This window comes from Macaca nemestrina, chromosome 3 (assembly GCF_043159975.1).
Source record: "Macaca nemestrina isolate mMacNem1 chromosome 3, mMacNem.hap1, whole genome shotgun sequence".
Taxonomy (NCBI): domain Eukaryota; kingdom Metazoa; phylum Chordata; class Mammalia; order Primates; family Cercopithecidae; genus Macaca; species Macaca nemestrina.
The window spans coordinates 166,779,389-166,802,584 of record NC_092127.1 but is presented as its reverse complement, the minus strand read 5'-3'; the positions used below and the strand labels follow the sequence as shown (position 1 = coordinate 166,802,584).

Below are 23,196 nucleotides of genomic sequence, written 5' to 3'. Positions count from 1 at the left end.
CGGAAACAAATAAAATGGTTGTTTTTATAAAAACAATAAAGAGAAAGATGATTTAACACTGAAGAATAGGCTCTTCTAGAGCACCAGTCTTTACATACTTAATTACATTAGCATTTTCTTGACAAATAGTTGTTTTATTTGAATACTCTGTCTTTTGATAGTTATTGAATTAATTTGTCTGTGTATGTCTAATTGAGGATGTTCAGAACAGCTTTGTTACATTTGTTGTTTTCTCTTATTATACTTGATTCTATGATATGTAGCCTTCAACTAAGTAGAAAATATAGGAAAAACAGCTCATGATGGAGTTGAGTGGAATTAAGGAAATCTCTGGTTTAGGAAGGGAAACTAAATCCTCTCACTGTTTTCTGACCTCACCTTGTACCTTCCTGTTAACTTTGTGCATATAAGCAGATTGTAACCTTGGAGAGAAAAATGAAAGAGCCAAGTAAGTGAAACTATAGGAAATAGTTTTACCATTTCAAAAGATAAATAAAAGTTTCCTCAGAACCGGGACTGTATTTCCTTCCATGCCTCTTACATGACTGAACTTATACATAACATATGGTATTCTTTCTAATAAATCCTGAGATTCCATGATTTTAACAATCATTCAGTCAGGAAACATTGATTGCTTGGCTGTCCAACCCAAGGCATTCTTCTTCTTTTTTTTTTTTTAGAGACGGAGTCTCACTCTGTCCCCCAGGCTGGAGTGCAGTGGCGCCATCTCGGCTCACTGCAAGCTCCGCCTCCCGGGTTCACGCCATTCTCCTGCCTCAGTCTCCCGAGTAGCTGGGACTACAGGTGCCCGCCACCACGCCCGGCACATTTTTTCTGTATTTTTAGTAGAGACGGGGTTTCACCGTGTTAGCCAGGATAGTCTCGATCTTCTGACCTCGTGATCCACCCACCTCAGCCTCCCAAAGTGCTGGGATTACAGGCCTGAGCCACCGCTCCTGGCCCCAAGGCATTCTTTTGTAAATTCCCAAATCATTTATACTCTGAAGTCAGGGCCCAAGTATCCATGATGAGGAATTCGTATAACATTTTCTATCTCCTGTCTCCTTTTCTCTCCTTTTTTTTTTTTTTTTTTTTGAGGCGGAGTTTCGCTCTTGTTGCCCAGGCTGGAGTGCAATGGTGCAATCTAGGCTGACCGCAACCTCTGCTTCCCAGGTTCAAGCGATTCTCCTGCCTCAGCCTGCCAAGTAGCTGGGATTACAGGCATGTGCCACCATGCCCGGCTAATTTTGTATTTTTAGTAGAGATGGGGTTTTTCCATACTGGGCAGGCTTGTCTCGAACTCCTGACCTCAGGTGATCCACCCGCCTCATCCTCCCAAAGTGCTGGGATTACAAGCCTGGGCCACCACGCCTGGCCTCTGTCTCCTTTTCTTACGTAGCTAATCAGTGGTTGACTCACAGACTGAAATACTTATTTTTAAGAGTATAGTTCAAACGGTTGCTAATGGCCTTTGTGTGTGTGTGTGTACTATCACATACGTAAATGGGTATAGACTTCCCTTTCTTTGATTGGATAGAATGAATCTTTTAATTCTTTTTCTTTACTTGTTGCAATTTAGACAACTTTCAGGTATGTAGAAGTTGCTTCTTAGGTATGCATCTATTTAAATAATTATGATAGAATCTTTATATATTTGTGAATTTAAATAATCATGATAGAATATGATATATATGGAAGTTTCTAGAACTTAGTTTCTTAACACTTTTGTTCATATTAGTTTAGCAAGCTTGTATAAGTTTGCTTATTTTTTCTTAAACGGTGCCAAAAATGGAGATACTACAATGATAACTTTGCTGTCTATTTTTAAAAGATTTGAACTTGGATTTAAAAAAATAAATATGAGGCAACATAATGTAAAGGGACTCTGTCTGATATGAACCCTAATTCTACCACTTACCTGTGTGATTTTATATAAGGAGATTAAACTCTCTGAGCTTCTGTTTCAAGTGTAAAATGAGAAAAATATGGTTCCTACTTTACAAGGACTTTTTGAGGTTAAATTAGATAGTTAAATGCAATCTTGTAATAAACATTGTAGGAGAGAAAATATTTCTTTTTATGACCCGTTGCTAGATTCATAGCTGAGACACCTATAACAAAAGATAGAATAATAACAGCAAAGCATGAAACTTATATTTAATATAAGTTTTCCATGACATGGGAGTCCTCATTAAAAAATGAAGACCCAAAGAAGTAAGTAAACATATGTTTTTAATGTTTGGGTTTGATGAACAGGTGGGTAGTCATAGAAGAGCATGATTGGACAAAAGAGGTGTGATTTAATGTCTATAAACAGAGGGGAACTTAGCAAGGCCTGTTTGTTCAGATTCTTCTTTGTGGCACTGTGTCTTCAAAGATGAGCATGTTCCTTTCCTCCGGGTATGTGGAGGGCACCTCTCAAATGAGAGTCTTATGACCTGCTTCAAGGGAGAAGGGCAAGGGGTAGGTGAGAGTTGGCTTTACTGCTCCTGCTGTTTTCTCAAATGCCAAGGTACCATATTTTGGGGTGGTGTTTCTTGAGCCCCATCAACATCTATACAACTGTAATGAATAATTATTATCATTTATGGTTTTTGATATATTACTTGTATAAATCAGAAGAAAGTAAAATACCAAAATACCATCCAGAATTGTCCTTCTCATAGTCCTCCACTTTCTTAAATCCCATGTTCACTCTGTGTCCCGGCTTTCATTTCAAATGGTTTTCTAGTATTCAAAACAAACAAACAAACAAACAAACAAAAAAACCAGATAAACTTTTCAGTGTTAATAATAGCATTGGTTATTCTTAACAAATGGTTCAGATCCTGTATTACGCATTTATGCTCTAAAAATTAACGTCAACTTCCTTTTCCTAGACTGTGGAAGCTAACATCAATTTGATTTTCTGGGTCATGGACCATACTCTGCATTTTATATCATACTTTTTATTTTTCCCTAGATTTGAACATTAGACAAGGACAAAGATAATAAATATTCATGAACTCATTATAGATATTGCCAATTATATGCAAACACATTCAACAGATACTTGTACTGAATCTACACCAATTATATAGTGCATGATTTAGTATTGAAGCATACCTAATAAACATAAGAAGAAAAATAGACATCTGTTTCTTTTAAAATATACATATTTCCCTGTTGGTTGTTTTGAAGTTTTTCAGGATCATAAAGGACAGGTTTATTCCTATGTGTGGGTGTTCAGTGTGTTCTTGTACCCAGGTCTGAGTCCTTTTCCAATTCTCTGCATAATTCAGTTTTCTTCTCCTAGCACTAGTTACCTATGGTTTGCCAGGGAGGTCTAGAGAAGGTAAAGAATATAGCTTTTATATAAGTTAACATTTTACTGTTTTTTTTTTTTTTTAAGTAAAGTTTGCAGCTTAATTTAGTCTCTGGAGTAGGAAATGGACTGAGTGAGACACAGAGATAACCTTGTAGAAAGCATGAAGGAATGATGTGGTTTCATCTCCGTGTGTGTGTGTGTGTGTGTGTGTGTGTGTGTCTTGTTGCCTGGGTGATAGAACAAATCCAGGAGAAAGGTTGAAAGGCGAAGAGAAAGGCCGGGTCTATACAACTTCAGCTGAATTGGACCTGACTGAAAGATTGGTTTGGTCTGATTTACTACAGCCTATCTCCTCAGTGTCTGTGATCTGCAAATTGCTTCTAGGGCCATTTTAATTAGCTGATTCAAATCAAAACCAACACATCCTGGTAACATCCATTTCTACTCTGACCCTCACCAAAGACAGTTTTCAGAATGGTGATTCCTAAGTAGTTGTGTATAAACTGAATAAGTGATTCAAGATAGGCACTTTTTGTTTCTAAACGTTAATCTTTAATGGTTAGAAAAGAACCTATTTCTTTTTGCTTTAGTGACAGGTGAGTATTAGTACACCATTGCATTTGTTCAGCACATCACAGCTTAAATCACAAAAATAGAAGCCTGCTCTTATGTAGTTAACCTACGAAATGAGAGAGTTTCTGTTCCTCAATAACATTTTAATAAGTGGACTTCATTATGCTGCATAGCAATATGATTAATATAATATTTAAATGCATTATATTCCTGGGGATGCTTTTAAGTTAAAAGTGTAAATCAAGTCCTGAAGATAAAAATTAAAACACTTGACACCTATAATTTCCTATATTTTTTAAAAAAATGCTTTACTTATTTATTCATTTATTTACAACCTTGCATAAAAATTTACATAGTATCTTTCCCTTAAGAAAAGAAGAGAAATACTATTATAGGAGAATAATTAACAAGAGAAGCTTAATGAAATTTTAGGTTGTTAGACTAAATTTAAGAGAGAGATGGGAAACAAAGGGGGCAAAATGGGATGCCAGTAAAATAAAGAGCATTTACTATAGTTTGAAAGAGGTGTATTCCATAATCTAAAATATGAGAAACAATAGAAAGTCAAAGGTAACCATATGATTTCAAAATATTAAAATTATATATGTGATACTATGATATAACAAGTAATATGATTTCCCTAATTGGTTATTTCCAAATATGCATTTATTCATTAATCCAATTTTCAGGGCTACCAACAATGTGCCAACACTGAAAAGAAACATTAAGTACATGATATTTGCCTTCATAGACCATCGTAGCCTTGTACAGAATGTGATAATTGAATGAATAACTTCACAAAAATAGTTAAATAGTTGATAACCGCTATGGAATTATATCATATATAGGAAAAATGCGTAATAGGAGAATCTAATGTGGTCCTGGTATACATTACTTTAATGTAGTTTTAGTTGGTTAGTAAATAACACACAATATCAGAAATTTTGAAATATTTAGCTTTCATCTATGTATAAGGAATTTTAAAATTAAATGTGCAGTGATATGGTTTGTGTAAAATAAGGTGAACTATTTGAAACTAAAAATTTAAGCCATAAACATTCACTTATCATAGATGCCTTGATAAATGTGTTCTGCTCTATGTACTTAGCCTGAATATCCCCATATGTATTAATTTTCAAAGCTGCTCGAGAAACAAAAAGATATTGTTTTTATTTCTAGAAGAAGATAATATTTACATTTTAAAATTGAGACATATTTTAATGCTACTTAAATTTATGCAGCTAATATTGATAATATACTGTCAGAGCATTTTAATACATTTTATTTTCTTTAAACGATTAATTTTAAAGTTAGTCATTACTTGTTTTATTACACCATTTACTTTCACAAATAAGTTGGTCCAACATTCAGTGAAATAAGTCATTATTTCTTTTTTACTTTGACTCTGGTGTGCTGATGCATTCTTACATTGGAAATCAACTGGAATATTTCTCTTCTACTTATCCTAATTCTTAAAAATAAGTACTTTGGGCAGCGAAATGTACCATGTTTACTCTATGAAAGTGATTTATTTTTTATTTTTTGGCAATATTCAGACTTACTAAGATTTTACTGACATCAATTGCACCACCACCGAATTGGAAAAAGACACTTTGTGTACTTTCTAGCACTGAAAGTAGAAATTGCCTGTTGGTCAGGCACAAGTTCAGAGAAATATTTAACACTATTTAAAACTGACATTAGCACCAAAATATTTTGAAGGAGTTTTTATCATAACTTTATTTTTCCAAACTAGAAATAAAGTTGGGAAACATTGCCCTTTTACAGTCATGACTTTGAAGAGGGGAGCAATTCATCCTTGACCAGAGAATCAGCAGGCCATTTGTTGATAGCATATATAACCTGACCCGATTTCTATAGAGAAAGTGAGCTATCTAATGATTGCCTTAAGAGACTAGAGCTACTTGGAAGGGTGTGAACATTCAGATCCAGCTCATATCTCTGAGATCTTAGGGATGTGCAAGTTGTGAAAGCAATGACAGCAAAGTTACCATTTCATTCTTGTTTGTTTTTGTAATATAAATAAAGCAAAAAACACTTCCCCAGCCCCTCTTCTTTTGACATTTCATAGCCTTGAAAAGCTTGAACTCTGAAACACACTAGATGCAATGTTTCTTATACCATGCAAACATCTCTTGTCAGAGATAGCATCCTTGAGATTAGCCAGCTGTATTGATTTGGATGCCCCAGGGCTGTTCATTGTAGTGAGGACTGTTATGTCTCTATGGCTTCTGAAAGAGGTTATGGCTACTGCAAATACATCTTAAAGAAGGAAAGAATGCTATCAGCCAAGACGTGCAGTCCAAGCTTTGGAACTAGGCTGGCAAAACCCTACTCACATCCCTGTAAAGCAGACATATATTTTTGTATTTTTTATAGGTGGATACATTGCAGACCACGAACCCCTCTGGCCACATTGAGGAATCGTGTAAAATGAATGTATGTGCTCGTAAGTGAAATACATGCAGTGTTCCAACTCAATATGTTGGATCCTAATAGACCTGGATTTGTCTTGTGTAAAAAGAAATCGATTCCCAAGGGGCAGGATCACTAACTGATTAAAATGAAGCTTTGATTTTGAAGAAAACAAACAAAAAAAGCTTTAAAGTAAGATCTCTGCAAAATGGAATCAAACTGCGCTTTGCAAACAAGTGAAAGAAATCAAGCTCTCAATATGGAATAAAGGAGGGATGTGAGAGAGGTTTTGCAATCTTATCAATTACTGTGGAGAAACAGAATCAGATACCGCCATACTCAGGAGTATGAAAAGAAGAACAGGAAATTCTTCTTCTTCAGTTTGCACTTGAATGGGCTCAAGCAAAGAGTGCAGATATGTATCTTGTTACTGTTTATAGTTAATAATGTGGAGATTAGTATATATGTGATTTCATTTGCCTTGTTTGAACTAATTGGATGCATTATATAGAAATCACCTGAGCCTGTGCTAGATCAACAAAGAAAATGGAAATGTATACCTCAGGATTGAAATCCGAGAAAATTAGACAATTCAATGCTATTTAATAAGGCATTAAGAAGAAATACTATTGCCAATCAGGGAAAGTGAGAATCTAGTGAACATGAGAGGAAATAAAATTTAGGTCATTATTACACTAGTTGAAACACAATTTATGATGGTGTAAAAGCAGAATATAGGTCACAGTGTATCTCACAGACATTTTACACACTTTTCAACTGAATTTAGGATTAACTACGTAAGTGTTCAAGGAGTGTATGGCCATTATATCAATAGGAAACTGTCCTTTTAAATTTGTGGTCCTATGCATTTATATATGCAGAGGAGGGCCTTTTTTAATTTATTGAGGATGAGTTGCATGCTGGAAGAACCTCTTTGCATTACAGTTACTTGCTCAATTGAAGATACTGTATAAATATAAAGTCTAATTTTTGTATGGGTGTGAGGGTATGTGTATGCATTAGCGTGTGTGTGTGTGTACAAGTGGAAGGTGGTAAAATTTAATGATTAGCATTTGCACTTTGGTTTGTTACCTAGAATGTAAAGAGGTAGAGTAAACTGTCTTAAGCCATTCTGTTATCATTATTAAAGATTATTGTTCACAAAGGAGGCACTTTTAAAATAGAATGGACTACTTCAACAATTTACCAATTAAATATAATATTTAATGCAATTGAGCTATTTAAATTAAGATGATACCAATGGCTGAAAATAATGAGAGTAGGCTCATGTGAAATGAGTCTGCAGACAGTTGGAAATTCATAGTGTCCTCCTTCAGGCTGTTTCAAATAGTGGCAGGAGGTGAATCATGGGTGCTACTGTGGAAAAGAATAGGGAAATAATCTATGCTCTAACTATAACATTTTAATTCTACCAATAAGTTACATGTGCTTTTCCCCCACTTTCCTTCAACCTGAGTTATATAACATGTAATCATATATTAACATAAATAAGGTAGTGAATATTTAAAACAGATTGACATATTTTTTTGTAGTCATCATGTGCCATAATAATTTTGAAACTGTTGTTCTCTGCAATTTGTACTCATGTCTTTTTATCTTGCCAATTAACTTTATAGTTCAAATTTTTACCTCTTCTTTCTATGTGACAATCAACTGCAGTTGGTACCCTATCTATAATATTACAGGGATTTTTGTCCTTATTTATGCTACTATAATAAATTATAAGTCAACAAACTGTATAATTCTATTGTATTGAATATTTTTTGTGACCAAAATAATAAAAAAGCTACTTTATAAAATGCCTATATTTCCTATTTTAACAGTCTCTTAAAACATAATGGGACATAAAATAGGTTCATATTGCTGGCTTTTGGAATACACTCTCTACAGCTTTACGATTGGAGAGAAAACAGTTTATCTTAGACACTTAAGATAAAAAGATTTGACTGAGCTAATTATGAGACTGTGGAGAAAAGCACTCTGAACAAGTCCGAAGTCTAGATGTCAAATTTTGCTGTGCCACTAAATAGGCAGACATGAGGGATACATTTTATGAGTTCACGGGTATTCGGGCTTTTCAGTTGGGTTTTGGAATACACTATCGATTTTAAGATCATTTTAATTCTTAACTTCAAAGGTTTTGGTAACTTAGAAATGTTTCAAACAGATACTTAATATTCGTCACCTTATAATCAATATTGATCGGTCATATTAAGAGAATCACATGTTGGTTTCCACTTAAATTGACCCCAAGCACAAGACCAAGAGACAGTATGAATTGACGGTTGTTGCTACCTCACCATTAGTTTAACCTAATGGAAATATGTACTGAGGTATAAGTTATCGTGTTCTAGGATCGATAGGTCCCCACCTAAGCTAATTGTAGCAAGCAGTACCCAAGTAGAAAATCACTCAATTTGTAACAGAGGAAACCTTTTTGTTCTGCATTGAGTTGAATGCATTGCCTGGCAGAATATTAAAGTGCAAGAACCAGTTTTTCTTGCTCTTTACCCCTGCAAGGATTGATCAGCACATGAAGGTCTCCTTGACTTCAAAGGCATTTCTGGACTTGGATCAGCCTGATTGAGTTCAGAGGAGAAGGAAACACTAGCCCCTGATGTTTATTGCTGTAGGCTCTTTCATCTAATAGTAATTCTCTGCTTTAGAAGAAGCAACAGGCAGAGAAGTCTTGTGACTTATAATTTCACGATTAATGTTTACTTGCAAAGTGCCTCACACAGAAAATAGTGCTTTTATTTTAGTTTCCTGCTACTACTCCAACTGTGAAAGGTCAGGGAACCAGTAGGAAGCAAAATGAAAGCATATATAGAGGGGTTTTTTTTCCCTCTTTGCAGCAATGCTGACTTGCAAAATAGTGTCACTTTCATAATCCCAAAGGTGTCGTGGATAATCTTCAGGAATCCTTATTTAGAGCACTGGTCACACTGAATTTTTTTATTTAGGTGAATTTCTGGCCATTGATGAAACTGAGATAATGATATTTAATTTTGTCCCATTAATTTATTTTCCTTAGAAGATTAGATGAGAGACTTGCAGACTTGCACCTACCAAATCTCTCTTATGTCCCCCTGTTTCTAAATAAACCTCTACCCTTTCCTCTTGCCTCTATTTTGGGGGAAAAAAAAGGAAGACTAAACTTGGCTCAAGGAAAATGGCTATCTACAGCAGAAGAGCAGCTGTGAATGAGAATCGCCAATTGAAAACTTATGTGCAGAATCCATCATTAGATGTGGATTCACATGAATAAAAATGTCACTAAAATATAAAACAAAATCTAAAATACGCTATTAAGGATCAAAACCTTGCTTTTGGTTTTAGTTCTTGTTATTTATTTATTTATTTTTTGAATGCTATTATTTCACTTCCCTGTTTTGGTAAATATAGTTTAGTTGAACTGATTCTAATACTTCCTTGATGATTTTATAAACTTAAGTTACAGAGTCAACTCTGTAGAGGCGATATATTAATTGCTCTCTTAATATTCTTATTAACCTCCTGAAGCAGATACTATTATTTTCATGATACCCATCTTGCAGATGAGGAAAATGAGACCCAGAGTTTCAGTAACTTGTAAAGCTACAGAACTAGTAGGAAGTGGAACTGGACTTTGAGTTCAGAGGTCACACTCAACAGGCGGGCCTCAGAACTTTGATGCCAAATAGTAATTAATAAATCGGGAACTATGTAGGGATGCAGAGAGGAATTTTGTGGTTCCTTAAATCACATATCCAGTAGCTTGATGGATTCAACTTGCATGCCTTAGATGGCAAAGGTACTCAGAAGTTCTAGCATACAGAAATGTTGGGTGAAGATGAAATCTGATATAGAAGATCTGCTTTAGGCCATGTGCGGTGACTCACGCCTGTAATCCCAGCACTTTGGGAGGCCGAGGCAGGCGGATCACGAGGTCAGGAGATGGAGACCATACTGGCTAACATGGTGAAACCCTCTCTCTACTAAAAATACAAAAAATTAGCCGGGCATGGTGGTGGGCGCCTGTAGTCCCAGACTCGGGAGGCCGAGGCAGGAGAATGGTGTGAACCCGGGAGGCGGAGGTTGCAGTGACCTTAGATCACGCCACCGCACTCCAGCCTGGGTGAGACATGTCTAAGAAAAAAAAAAAAAAAAAAAACTGCTTTAAATATCATAGACAGGGCTGGCCTTGGTAGTTCATGCATGTCATCTCAGACTTTGGGAGGCCAAGGTGAGAGGATCAATTCAGGTTCAGAGTTCAAGACCAGCCTGGGTAACATAGTAAGACCTCATCTCTACAAAAAGTGAAAAACAAAATTAGCTGTGTGTGGTGGCACGTGCCTGTAGTCCCAGATCTCAGGAGGCTGAGGTGGGAGGATTGCTTGAGCCTGAGAGGTCAAGGCTGCAGTGACCTGTGTTCACGGCACTGCACTCCAGCAAGAATGACAGAGAGAGACCTTGTCTCAAGAAAACTCCAAAAACAATAAATAAATAAATAAAGTAGACAGAAAAAAAGGGAAATTCTTTTCCAATTTACCTGCTTTGTAGGCTTAACATATGTTCCTGTACATATGTAGTATTTGTGTCAAAAAGCATTTTGAAAATGAGTATCTTGCCACTGGAACCCATATGGAATGAAGAAAATAGCAACTGCATTCTTTGAACAGGGAGAGTTCACAGCCTAATGGGGACACAGTCATCCATGCAGGCTAGTTGTTACAATGTAGTGTGCTAAATGGCAGAATATCATAGTGATTAAGAGTGCAGGGTCTGGAATTCAGCCTGCTTGGGTTTGAAATGTGGTTCATACATTTACAAGTTGAGTGAACTTTGGACAAATTACATCTTACTGCCTCCATTTCTTCATAATTTATATGAAGTTATTAACAATATTTACCATTTACCTTATAAATTAGTTATGACTGTTGATTACATTAATCCAGGCTATGTGTGACCAGCATAAGAAGAATTCAATAAATGTCAGCAATTATTAATTTTCTTATTGTTATTTCTATATTTAACATATGACTAGAGTGTAGTAGTTGCTGACTTAGATGCTCATGGGCCAAAATAAACCCAATATCATTGTCAAAAGGTGAAATGCCTATGGAAAAGATAACCCCGATCCTTCAATATTTTCTATATGCTGTTGTGTGAAACTCAGCAAAATTCAGCAGATACAAGTTCTCCAGTTTCTGGTCTGCTATAATTCAAATATAATTCAAATCTTGTAGCTCTGTGAGCTGTAATTTTTTCAGGCATAGACAAGTGAGAGGAAACTGTGGAAGCCAAAATCAAATCTCTGTCACAAACCGATGATGAAAGTTTCCAAAAAGGTCAAAGAATAATTTTTGAAAATCACTTTATCCACGGTCATAAGGGTATATACAAGTTCCTCCGACTATTAGTAGCATAAGAATCGTGAAACCTGAGAATTATAAATTGTCGTATTATCATAAAAAGATAATACTGATTACAATAACCAATTCACAAATAGGTAGTTGTTATTCTTTGCAAATATTTAATGTGTCTATTATCTTTGATGAGGATTTTATTTCAAAAGTTTTTCATTAAATAGCAAATGTGCTGTGTTTATTAAGTGATAAGATTTTAGTGTATGAACAGAAACAAAAATGCTTAATCGAACTGGATAACATTTAATATCTGAAAAGTCAGTGGCTTTCATTGGAAATAGTTAACTAGGAGTATTTTGGAGAAGATAAAATGAGCAACCATTGAGAATGTTCAGCTTTGCTTGTTTGAAACTACTTTTTGAAAGAAATATATTGATTAATAATTGTGACTGGAATATGTTGCTCTCAGAAATGACTCTCTGGTCTTGGGATACATAGTATCATGTGTGAAAATATGAGAAAGTTATATTTTAACTTCATATCACAGTTTAGCAACTGAGCATCAGAAAAGAAACAAAATCAACTTCAGATTTTCATTAGATGACAAGTGTCAATAATTTTTACAGATTTTATGAAAGGGCTGGCTGCTCTATTTTTATGGATGCTAATACCACCACAATAATCTACCTTATGCTGCTTTTTTTTTTTTTTTGAAGTTCCAATGAAGAGTTAAAATTATGGTGATTCAAAATGAACGTTTTAGCCTATATGGTTCGATGTTAGGGGAAAAATTAACATTTCCAATTTTAAGAGATTGGAGCTCTGAGATCAGGTACAGCTCAGTCTGTTTTCTAATTGCTACTGCTCAATTGTGTCAGTGAAAATTCTGTCTCAGTAGGAGCTGAGGGGGATCCAGGTCTCTAATCTTTCTTTTCTGTGTGTCTAGCTGTTACAGGCGGGTCAGCGTGGGTTTTTTTCTCCCCTATGTGTCAGACTTATGAAAGAAGCAGACGTTTGGTATGTGCATTCCAGAAAGATCAGAAACTGGCTGCCTCCCGATAATACATTTCGAGTGGGTACAGTATTCTAACATTCTGCTGGTTGACTTTTAGAAAACCCTGCGTACTTATTACATAAAAATGTATGCCACTTTTTCAACCCCAAATTGAAACCTGATTGTTAAAGTTACGTAATTGATAAAAATTACATGTTAAGAAAGACACTGGTAATATTAAGGATACAATCAAATTTATCACGTGGGCCTTTTAAATAAAAATCCTTTGATGAACAGTCACATAAATGCCTTGCTATTTAGATTGAGAAGTTTGTGAAAATGTTTATGAGGCTTACTTCCAATTAGTCCTACTTTAAGAGTGATTGTATTCAAATTAATACCTAGGAGAATGCAAACACAGAACCTTTTTATCTTTCAATAGCCCACTTTAATACTAGGAAGAAATGCAATATGTATCTTGCACTACTGCTTAGTAACTGTGTGCTCTTGTCATTTGAGATTAACATTTGGATTAAAGAGCATGATTAGAAGATTCTAAATTAGTAGTTACCAAGTTGAAATGACACAAAAGTTAAAACAAAGTAATACAACAGTCTATTTCATGCAATTTATTTCTTATACCAGTTAATTAGCACTTTAATTAGCATGATGTTTCATGTTGTGACCTAAGCCATTGTATTCCCAAAGGGTTTAGTGAAGACAATCAAAAAAAAAAAAGAAAGAAAGAAAGAAAAAGCTGCAGAATTGTTGATGGCTGTGTCACATACCAGCGGAATTAAATGTAATTCTTCACTTTAAAACATGAGAATACACATATACTTTGTTCCTGAATTCAGAACAGATTTTTTAAAAAGGCATTTTGATGGTATGAAAGACTTCCACAAACTCGAAGCATATTAAATAACTATGTGTGCAATAGCGTTAAAGGAACTACATTTTTAATTCCAAATGACCACAAATCAATGTCCAAAGGATTCACTTAGATAAAGAAGTACCTTTCACTATTTTGGGAACAAACATAAAAGATATGTATAACGGTAATCATGTTTTTGAATAATAATGTGATGCATAGGAGTCTATCAAGGCCATTGAAATTACTTACAAAGGACAGCATTCTGGAGAGTCACAATGGAACTCTGCCTTTGGACAGACCTGAGGAAAAGAAATAGGCAGCTTGTAAGTCATTTGTTGCTCGCAGGACATAAAAAGGTTCTCTCATCTCTCCCCTCCTCCCCTCCCCAGTGAGAACATGTTCAGGTTGTGTGTGCTTGTCTTTTTATGTGAGATAGAAGTTTCTGCAGAGCCAAAGACAGTCATCTGCCAGAAGATTGGTTCTGCCATTTTGCAGCAGCATGAAAAATGGCCACAACAGTTGTGAATATTGGACTATAAAACACAGCAAACCTCCTGAAGGTGTTTTTCTCTTGATTTTCTGCTGCTTACTATTCAAAACATGCAAAAAATAAAACATTTTAAAGATCTAATATCCAAAGATTCTGTCAAGCTTGCTTTGTTAATCACTGGAAGCTCTTGGCTTCCTGTTTTAGGACTGTATAATTAAACTATTAGTTTCCTTTGAATTTGTATAATACAGTAGGTCCACAGAGGACTCTTATTTTCACTCTTAAAAACTGCTCCCTAACCTCTTTTGGCAGTTAATGTACAGATATCATTTGGAATTTCTTTAGAATTGTCACATAATTCACAGATAATTCATTGCACACAGAACAGTGTATTTATGGAAATCTAAATTCATTGTTATGCAAAACCTTATAAGAAGAGAGAACTTTAAATTTAAATTTTTTTTTCCTTGTCTTTTTTTTGTTGAACACATAAATTCAGATGGCTCACATTTTGTTTAGTAGGGATTTTTGGCAAATGACATACAAAGTATTTAAAAATTATGTTTTTAATTTTTAATACAATCGATTGGAAGTTCTATTTTGTAAAATAAGAATAAATTTGAAGTTGTGATAAAAAAATTATCCAGTAGATATTTTTGTTGAGACAAACACAAAGATGTGTGATACCTACATTTCTTTGTAGTTTGATGGCACGGATATCATTGGACGATCAGAAAGTTGCAGTTTTATTTTTGGTCTGATAGTTAAGTGATAATGATCTGAGAGTGATCTTTCAATTTAAATACACTTATTGAGTATTTAAATTACTATATTTCCTCCCTCTTGGATTTTCTATGAAAATATGTAATTTAAACCTATATATGATTTATAAATTAAAAGGCGAATTATTTAGATCACCGATATGGATCAGTCTTTGAGACTTTGAGGAAGTTACTTAATCTCCCCTGTGTTTATTTATTTGTTTGTGTATATGTTGAGATGGAGGTCTCACTATGTTGCCCAGGCTGGACTCCAACTCCTGGACTCAAGCAATATTCCTGCCTCAGCCTCTGGAGTAGCTGGAATTACAGTTAAATCCCACCTTACCCAGGTCTCTCATGTGTTTAAATGAATATAATAGCACACTCTCATGGCATTATTTGGAAATGTGGGTAAGTGAACATTTTACATATGACATGCATAATATAATATATAACACAGCACTGCCTGGCATACAGTCAGAAACTGTAAGTCATAGCTATTGTTAAAGAAGGCTTGGAAATGTGACACAGGTCACAAAGCTACTCACTTATTGGTTGAACTAAGATTCTAGAAGTGGTTTCAATGCAAAGAGAATATTGCCTGGCATCCAGTAAGTGCATCTAGGTGCTATCCGCTATTAAAAACAAACACATATTTTCCGATGGTTTTACACCAGTCACTAACTAGGCTGGGATAAGAACTGCAAGTGTGTCTGACTTTAAACCCCAATTTCCCTAAATGTTTGCAGGCATCTAAGCTTGTTATTAGAGCTATTTGTTGGTATATATTTCACAACTTTGATAAATACACTTGCTGTTTACCAAGACTTTGAAAAGGTATGTTTTTGAATTGTTTAGAGTATACAAACCTGCCCATAAACATGGTAATATTTGTAAACGGGAGCGTAATAAAAATGATTAATGATCAAAGCACACACTGAGTTGGGATTGTGAGAATAAGAGTTTCTATATTGTCTTTTAATATAGAAACTATTTATTAAAACAAACACTGAAAAAATATGTGACAAGTTTATTTATTTTCTAGTAGACTTCAGCAGAGTAATTAGGTAAGTTCATGTTCTCGCCTCCATTTTTATTTTTTTGAATATTTGGAATTATATTAATAAAAGGTGTCAGGTTGTTGTGTCTATGAGAAATCCCTTGAAAACCTTGACACTCTTTTCTCAGCTGTTGCTGCATCATTATTCTTGCCATTCAATTTTGTTTAACTGTGAGGTGTAGGAATGCTTTATTTCAGTTTTCTTCCAATATTTTACTGCAGTTTTTCTTATTAACTGTTTTTTCAAAGATATATTACAGTTGGATCTTTAGATTGACTACTTCTCAGTAGGAGGCCTAACGGCCTTCCCCAGTAGTCACCGTTATTTACTGTTTAGTCTGAATTTGAAATTGGTAAGCCCTGATTACTGTTATTAGCAGCCATTCCACTTATTGTGCCATCTAGTAATATTGTATCATGGAAATAGGTGTTCTTTAAAAAAGCAAGAGTTCTCTCTTTCTATTTACTGCTGTGATAACTGATCAAAACTATGAAATACAACAGATCATGGTTAGGCCTGAAGAGCTTAGTTGATCTGATATTACAGTTTGTGGACACATTATATGTGCTGGATTCAGATATTACATAGAAGGCTAAAGTATTCCATACACTGCTGCCTCAGCTTCTTGCAAGGACAGAACAATTTACTTCTTGTTTGAGTGTGTGCAGATATATCCAATGCCAGTTTGCTTTTAATACATACATTTTAAATTTCTTGATTTAGAATCATGTTCCTCTAGTTCTAAACTCCCTCTCCCACTTTACTTTCTGTTCTTCTTCTTCTGGAACTCCATTTTCCAAGTAAATCTGGTAACTTTCAAAGGCCTTTACCTGCTTTACACTTCCCTGCCAGCTTATCCTAATCCATACTGTTATCTCTTCTGCAATTCTCTTTCTAATGTTACACGAGTAAATCCTACCTGCCGTTTTCTTTTACTGAGCTTTTTCTAATTATTAAGTTGTTAGTGCTTTTTTTTTTTTCTTCTTTCTTTCTTTTTTTGAGGTGGAGTCTTACTCTGTAGCCCAAGCTGGAGTGCGGTGGTGCGATCTTGCCTCACTGGCTCACTCCAGGCTCTGCCTCTCCGGTTCACGCCATTCTCCTGCCTTGGCCTCCCGAGTAGCTGGGACTACAAGCGCCTGCCACCACGCCTGGCTAATTTTTATATTTTTAGTAGAAATGAGGTTTCACCATGTTGCCCAGGATGGTCTCGATCTCCTGACCTCATGAACTGCCCGCCTCGGCCTCCCAAAGTGCTGGGATTACAGGCTTCAGCCACCGTGCCCAGCCCACTTCCTACTTTTAATAATGGAATACTGTGTGCATGCTAGTGTATATGTGTGTGTATTTCTTTATCACACCATAATGTCTTCACTGGGAAGATCCTAGTGTAATTCATATTTACCTATCCTTCTTTCCCAGTTCTTTGCAGAGTGCCTTACTTATAGTAGATTACCAGATTGCTTACTAAACAATGGTTGAGTTCATTTGATGCTATAAATTGGAAAATTATGCATTTTCTGGGGCATGCAATAAATATTTACAGAGTCCTACAATATATTAGATGTTGTGTTTATCACATTCTTAAGAAAATATTAAATGCTGGATCTTACAGTTGAGTTAACATACACATGTTTATATACATATATGTCACAAATCACATGAATCTATAACAAATCATGTGAACTTCGTTAGAGCTTCGTGTTCTTTTGTGTTACTCAGGATCTACTATATTGCTGGAATTCAGTTGTTACCAAGATAAATGTGTTACCCATATGTGATAAATATACAGTGCCAAGAGTCCAGGCTGTAGTGGAGGACAAGTTGGCGTCCAGGCAGCATCATATAAAATGAGGCTGGAAAATGGATCAACATATCGTATAAAATGAGAGCGGAAAATGGATCAACATACTTAAGACATTGTGTTTAAGTTGAAGGAGATTCAATGTGAACTTGGGAGAAACGGGAGTCAGACAACACAGGTCTTTAAAGACATGGGAGTGGATGCCTTGATTTGTTAGAAGAGTAACATTCATGACGGCACAGAGGAAGCACTATAGAGAGAAGAAGCAAATAACCCTAAATATATATGGGTTGTGTGCTTACTTGAGACATGTTTTCATTAGACTTAGAACCCTTGTAGCATTCATGACTATAATTTATGTAAGATAGGATGTAATAGAGACAATCGCATTTGGTCATTTCTAAGCACCAGTATGATGTTTGGTACATGAGATTTACCCCTTTAAGTCAAGGAATAAGTATAATTAACAACGAAAGAGAAACATATTAATGCATGGTTTCAAAAATCCGTAGGCACAAAGCCATTCTGTGAACAGAGTTCAATTAAACTTAAACTATTTGTGTGTGATAATATGACATAACTATAACATAATATTTTTTAAAAATTACTTTGTTGAATACTAACAGTTACAAGAGACTTTCCTTGGTGTTAAGCTAGGTTCTCAATGAAGTCATGCCCAGGAGGCTATCTTGATGTTGAAGGCTAAAGAACCATCACTAACGAATCCATGGCTTCTCATTTCTACCTCTATCCTTCTCTGAACTAACCGCTCAAGCTATAAACTGATTTTTATTTCAGGCTATATATATTTTTTTAAATTTGCAACATATTACTAATTTTTAAAAATAATTTGTTTGCTTTTGTGCTTCCTGGTTTAAAAGAAGAATTTATGCTGCAAATAGTACGAATATGAGTTACACAGTTCTGTAGTTTATAGGAGTCACTGTTTTCTTTTGAAAAATATATGAAACAATTCATATGATTTCATTTGTGGTAAGACAGTTCTGGCAGTTTTGTGACAGTGAAATTTTAAGGATCATCAATATCGGAGACATAGTCTGTAGAGTTACTTTTTTTTCTCCTTTCTTTTTTCACCTTTAATTCTAATTAAAAGATACTCTACTAGACTAGATGCTTCTGCCTGGATGTTTTCTGTCTGATCTTTGACTTACAATCAAGGAAATTCAGCTTCAGGCTGTTAGAGCTGAAAGGGCCTATGGCATGCTAGGGGCTATCTAGCATTTCAAAAATTCAGAACCCCTGTCCTATGAATAACATTATAAGTCCTATTAATGTTTAGTACTTATAATGTTAAATTTTCCAAGAAAGACACCCTGTAAAGTGATTCTGTATTGTTAAAGCCATTCTTAATATTCTGCATAATGCAGAAGTTGCACATAACATATTTATGCAAAGTATTTAACCCATGGTTCTCTAAATAAATATTCACACGCATATAATTTTCAAAATGCCTGGATTACACTATATCATACAATTTATACAAAATCCCATATCAGTCACATTCAATATACTTTATCATCTACTCTTATACGTAATTGTATATTTATCTGAATTTTTTATTAGTTTTCATAAGTGTCAGTGGGAATATGGTCTTTAACATTGCTGTTACTCATGATGTGACAATTCAAAATTTATTTTTCTAATTGAAAGAGTTAAAAGTTTTCTTTTTAAAATTCACTTAGAAATCAAGGTTTCCTTACCAGACTTATTATTATGAAAAAATGTAATCTGTAATATATCATATTTTTGGAATTGTTGCATATCACTTAAGATTTTTTCAATTCTTAATCTGCTATTTATGAATATAACATTTTTTTTTTTTTGAGACGGAGTCTCACTCTGTCACCCAGTCTGGAGTGCAATGGCACGATCTTGGCTCACTGCAACCTCCACCTGCCAGGTTCACGCTATTCTTCCACCTCAGCTTCTTGAGTAGTTGGGACTACAGGCGCACACCACCACACCCTGCTATTTTTTTTTTTTAGTAGAGATGGGGTTTCACTATGTTGGGCAGACTAGTCTCGAACTCCTGACCTCATGATCTGCCCACCTTGGCCTTCCAAAGTGCTGGGATTACAGGCGTGAACCACCGTTCCCAGTCTATGAATATAACTTCTATTGACATCATAAGTAAAGTATATTAGGGATCCTAATGTCAGTGTGGAGTCATGAGCTGACTTGACCGAAGCATTAACCAATGGAGTGTAGAAGTATAAAAATACTAGATTATTTTGGATATACACTCACAAACATATATATACACACATACATTTGTATATTTTTTTGCAATATGGATTTTTCTTCATATATATGTTTCATATATATATTTATTTGAAAATGTATTTTTTTAACTTGAAGTATCACCAGAGGGCTATAATCACTCAACCATAATTGCAGAGTAGCTACTTTATCCCAGGCACCGTGCTTAATGTTGGGAATTCAATTATGTGAAAGAAAATATCTGTGCTCTCAAAGACCTCACTGCCATGAGAGTTAGATGTGTTGTAAGTGCTATAGCAAGACAGAGATAGGCAGAAAAAGTGAGGATATTTGGGAAAGGTTTAATGATACAACAACCTTTTGAGTTGAACCGTGTAATAAATTAAGTTTCCTCAAACTAGGACAGAAGAAAAAGGCATTTCAACTGGATGAGAAATCATGAACAAAGTCATGGAGGTATCAAAGTTCATCATTTATTAGACAAAAGGCACATCATCCAGTGTGGTTAGAGTACAGGGAGCATGGGATAAGTGACTAGATGGGAACTGGAAAGAGAAACTGGACTTAGCTGGAGATGGGCTTTGAATTTTATGCCTAGGAGTTTGTATTTATCCTATAAACATTTGGAAGTCATTGAAAGTTTTCATGCAAGAGATAACAAAATACCTGTTTTGGGAAGTTGGCTCTACTGATAGAGTGGAGGGCAGTTTATGGTGAAAGCCCTGGAGGGAAGGATGCTTGTCAGGAGACTAGTACAGTCTGATGAAGTCCGCTTATGTGATTTTGATGCCACACCCTTGGACACTGACCTTGGAGACAGATCACGAATCATATGAATGGAAGGATATAAAGTATTTGGTAGGTGGTTAGATGTTGGGAAAAGATTAGATGTTGGGAAAAAGAGAAAATAGTAATGGATAAGAAATTTGCTTCGGATTTTAGTTTTGAACATTTTAATAAGAAAGTAGAATGGGAAATGTGGGAGATAAACATTAGGAGGAAAAAGTTGAAAAATTTATTTACATTTCATGATAGGTGATTCCATGCAATTGAATGAAATCCCCAGGGAATATATGGATATGGAGAGTAAAAACAGAAGGCAGAATGGTCATCTTGATGAGCCATGGAAGGAGAGCATAACAGAAAAGCCAATGAAGTAAAGCTAGAATCGGGGGAAACTCATGATAGAAAGGAAAGAAGGAGTGTTTCAATATGCCTGGAGTCAACATACTAATAATAATATCAAAAGCAACAGTAATAATAAAAATCAATCCAATCCCTGCTAGGCCACTAAGCTTTAAACTAAAGATATTACACAAATTATCTCATTTAATCCTAATAGCATACTTTGTTTTAAAGAAATAGAAACCAAGTTTATCCGTTAATATTTTAAACCAAAGAAAGCTTCATAAATCATGAAATGGAACTCACAAGGTCCTACTGGAGGATGAAGAAACATGCACAGGAAAGAAAAAGGTGTATTCCAGCTCCAGAGAGTAGAAGTAAATTGAGAAGTTAATAGGAACTATCCCTTTCAGACACTACTGCTGGAATGACTTAAATCCAATTTTGTTAGTTTATTTAATCCCTATACTCACTATTTAGATTCCAGAGAGAGAATGTTGCTGAAATATCCTGTTGGAGAAACTAGCCAACCTTTTAGTTAGAGAAGGGTAACATTTTTTGACTAACAGTCCTACCAGGCTAAATTCAGTGGGAGAAAAGTATTTGCTCAAGGGAAAGCAGGGTGTCCTTATCAAAAGGAAGTAGAATACAAGAATATATTCTACTTGTATTGTGTAAAAGTGACTCATGGGTCTTCAACTTAAATATGAAGGTGCCAAATCTTAGTATAATTAAGTAACTTGCTCAAATTCATGCAGGTTAGTAAGTGAATGAATTCATATTAAAACCAAACTCCATCATTCAGATCAAGAAAACTAAAGTGAGAAAAGGCTATTTTATGTAGCATTACTAATAGTTTCATCAGTATGGTAGCCAGGCAAGAAAATTATTAATACATCAAGTTTTATGGAGCCAATTTTAAGTAAATTCTTTGCCAAGAATTTCTGCAGGAAAGAAAAGGAAAGAGCAGTTCGGCAATGGAAGAGGTGAGGGATGATCTCTTTTACAAAATAGGAAAACTTAGATAGGTTTGTGGATTGAAAAAAAGTTACAGGTTGAACAGGAAGGAGAAAGTACATGGATGAAACAAGATCCTATCAGAGGCAGGAAGGAGTGGAATTAAAAAGTCAGATGGACAAAAGAATAAGGATTCTTTTGAGATGCAAAATGAGGTCCAGATGAATAAAGATGCAGATAAATTTGGAGATATAGGGGAGGGAAGCGGAAGGGGTTCGCAACTGATAGGCTCAATATTTTCAGCAGTAAGAGGGGAAATCATGTGTTGAGGTTGAGGGGAATGAGGATAAGGGTGGGGATCTGAGGAGGGTGTGGTGGGAACAGCTGCTGTGTGGAATGGGAAGACCAGCCAAGTAGGAATGAGTAATAGGGCTGCTGAGCAGCTCTGAAGGTTCAGCTGACATCGGAAATCATAAATTTGTAGCAGAGTCAATCAGCATCGTTATTCAATTTTCTCAGGAACTCTTGGCAGCCCAGGAGGAGGAGGAGAGCAAACAGATGGTAGGACTGATTTGGTAATGGGATTGGCAAGGCAGCTGCGAGAGAAGGTTAAAGAAGGGAAGAAATCAATTGCACCCATGAAAGTGTGTTGAAAATGGTTTATCAGGGGGATCAAAATTAAGGAGAGAAGGAAGTCAAGCCAGGAAGGATTAGACACTGATAATTCAAGAGTGAAGCCATGGAGGTCATTAGCCTTTGAAGCTTAAGAGGAGGTGTTGTGGGCATGAGTGAGTGGGATAGGTGATGAGAGAGAATTTCACAATTTTAGATATTACAGTAGAGCATTTTTTGTTTCAAAACAGCCCATTTTGTATCTGTGAGTGTGAATTGCCAAAGTGAGTAGAAGTTACTGTTACTGAAATATAAGAGCAAAAGAATTTCAAACCGAAATAGGGGAATATGTCATCCAAGTCATCTAGAATCATGATGATTTATAGAAAAGAAAACAATAGGAACAAGAAAAGCAACAATAAAACACCAGCTGCCAAGTTATTCAAGTGCATTTTTTGTTTTGTTTTGTTTTTGTTTTTAGAGACAGGGTCTTGCTCTGTCACTTAAGCAGGGGTATAGTGGTACCATTATGGCTCACCACAGCCTCAAACTCCTGGGCTTAAGAGAAACTCCTGCTTCAGCTTTCCTCACTGCT

The 23,196-nt window shown here is 35.4% G+C and overlaps 1 protein-coding gene across 14 annotated transcripts in view; it reads left to right on the top strand.

Annotated features, from left to right (window-relative positions):
* LOC105487786 (protocadherin 7) overlaps positions 1-23,196 on the top strand; it is a 427,259-nt gene that overhangs the window by 59,300 nt on the left and 344,763 nt on the right. For 3 of the 14 annotated variants that reach the window (XM_071093762.1, XM_011751408.3, XM_011751418.3), the window contains exon 2: positions 6,281-6,340. The exons of the other annotated variants lie outside the window; for them this stretch is intronic. In XM_071093762.1, coding sequence (XP_070949863.1) covers positions 6,281-6,340 — 60 coding nt within the window. The remainder of the gene's footprint in view (positions 1-6,280; positions 6,341-23,196) is intronic. 14 annotated transcript variants of the gene reach the window in all.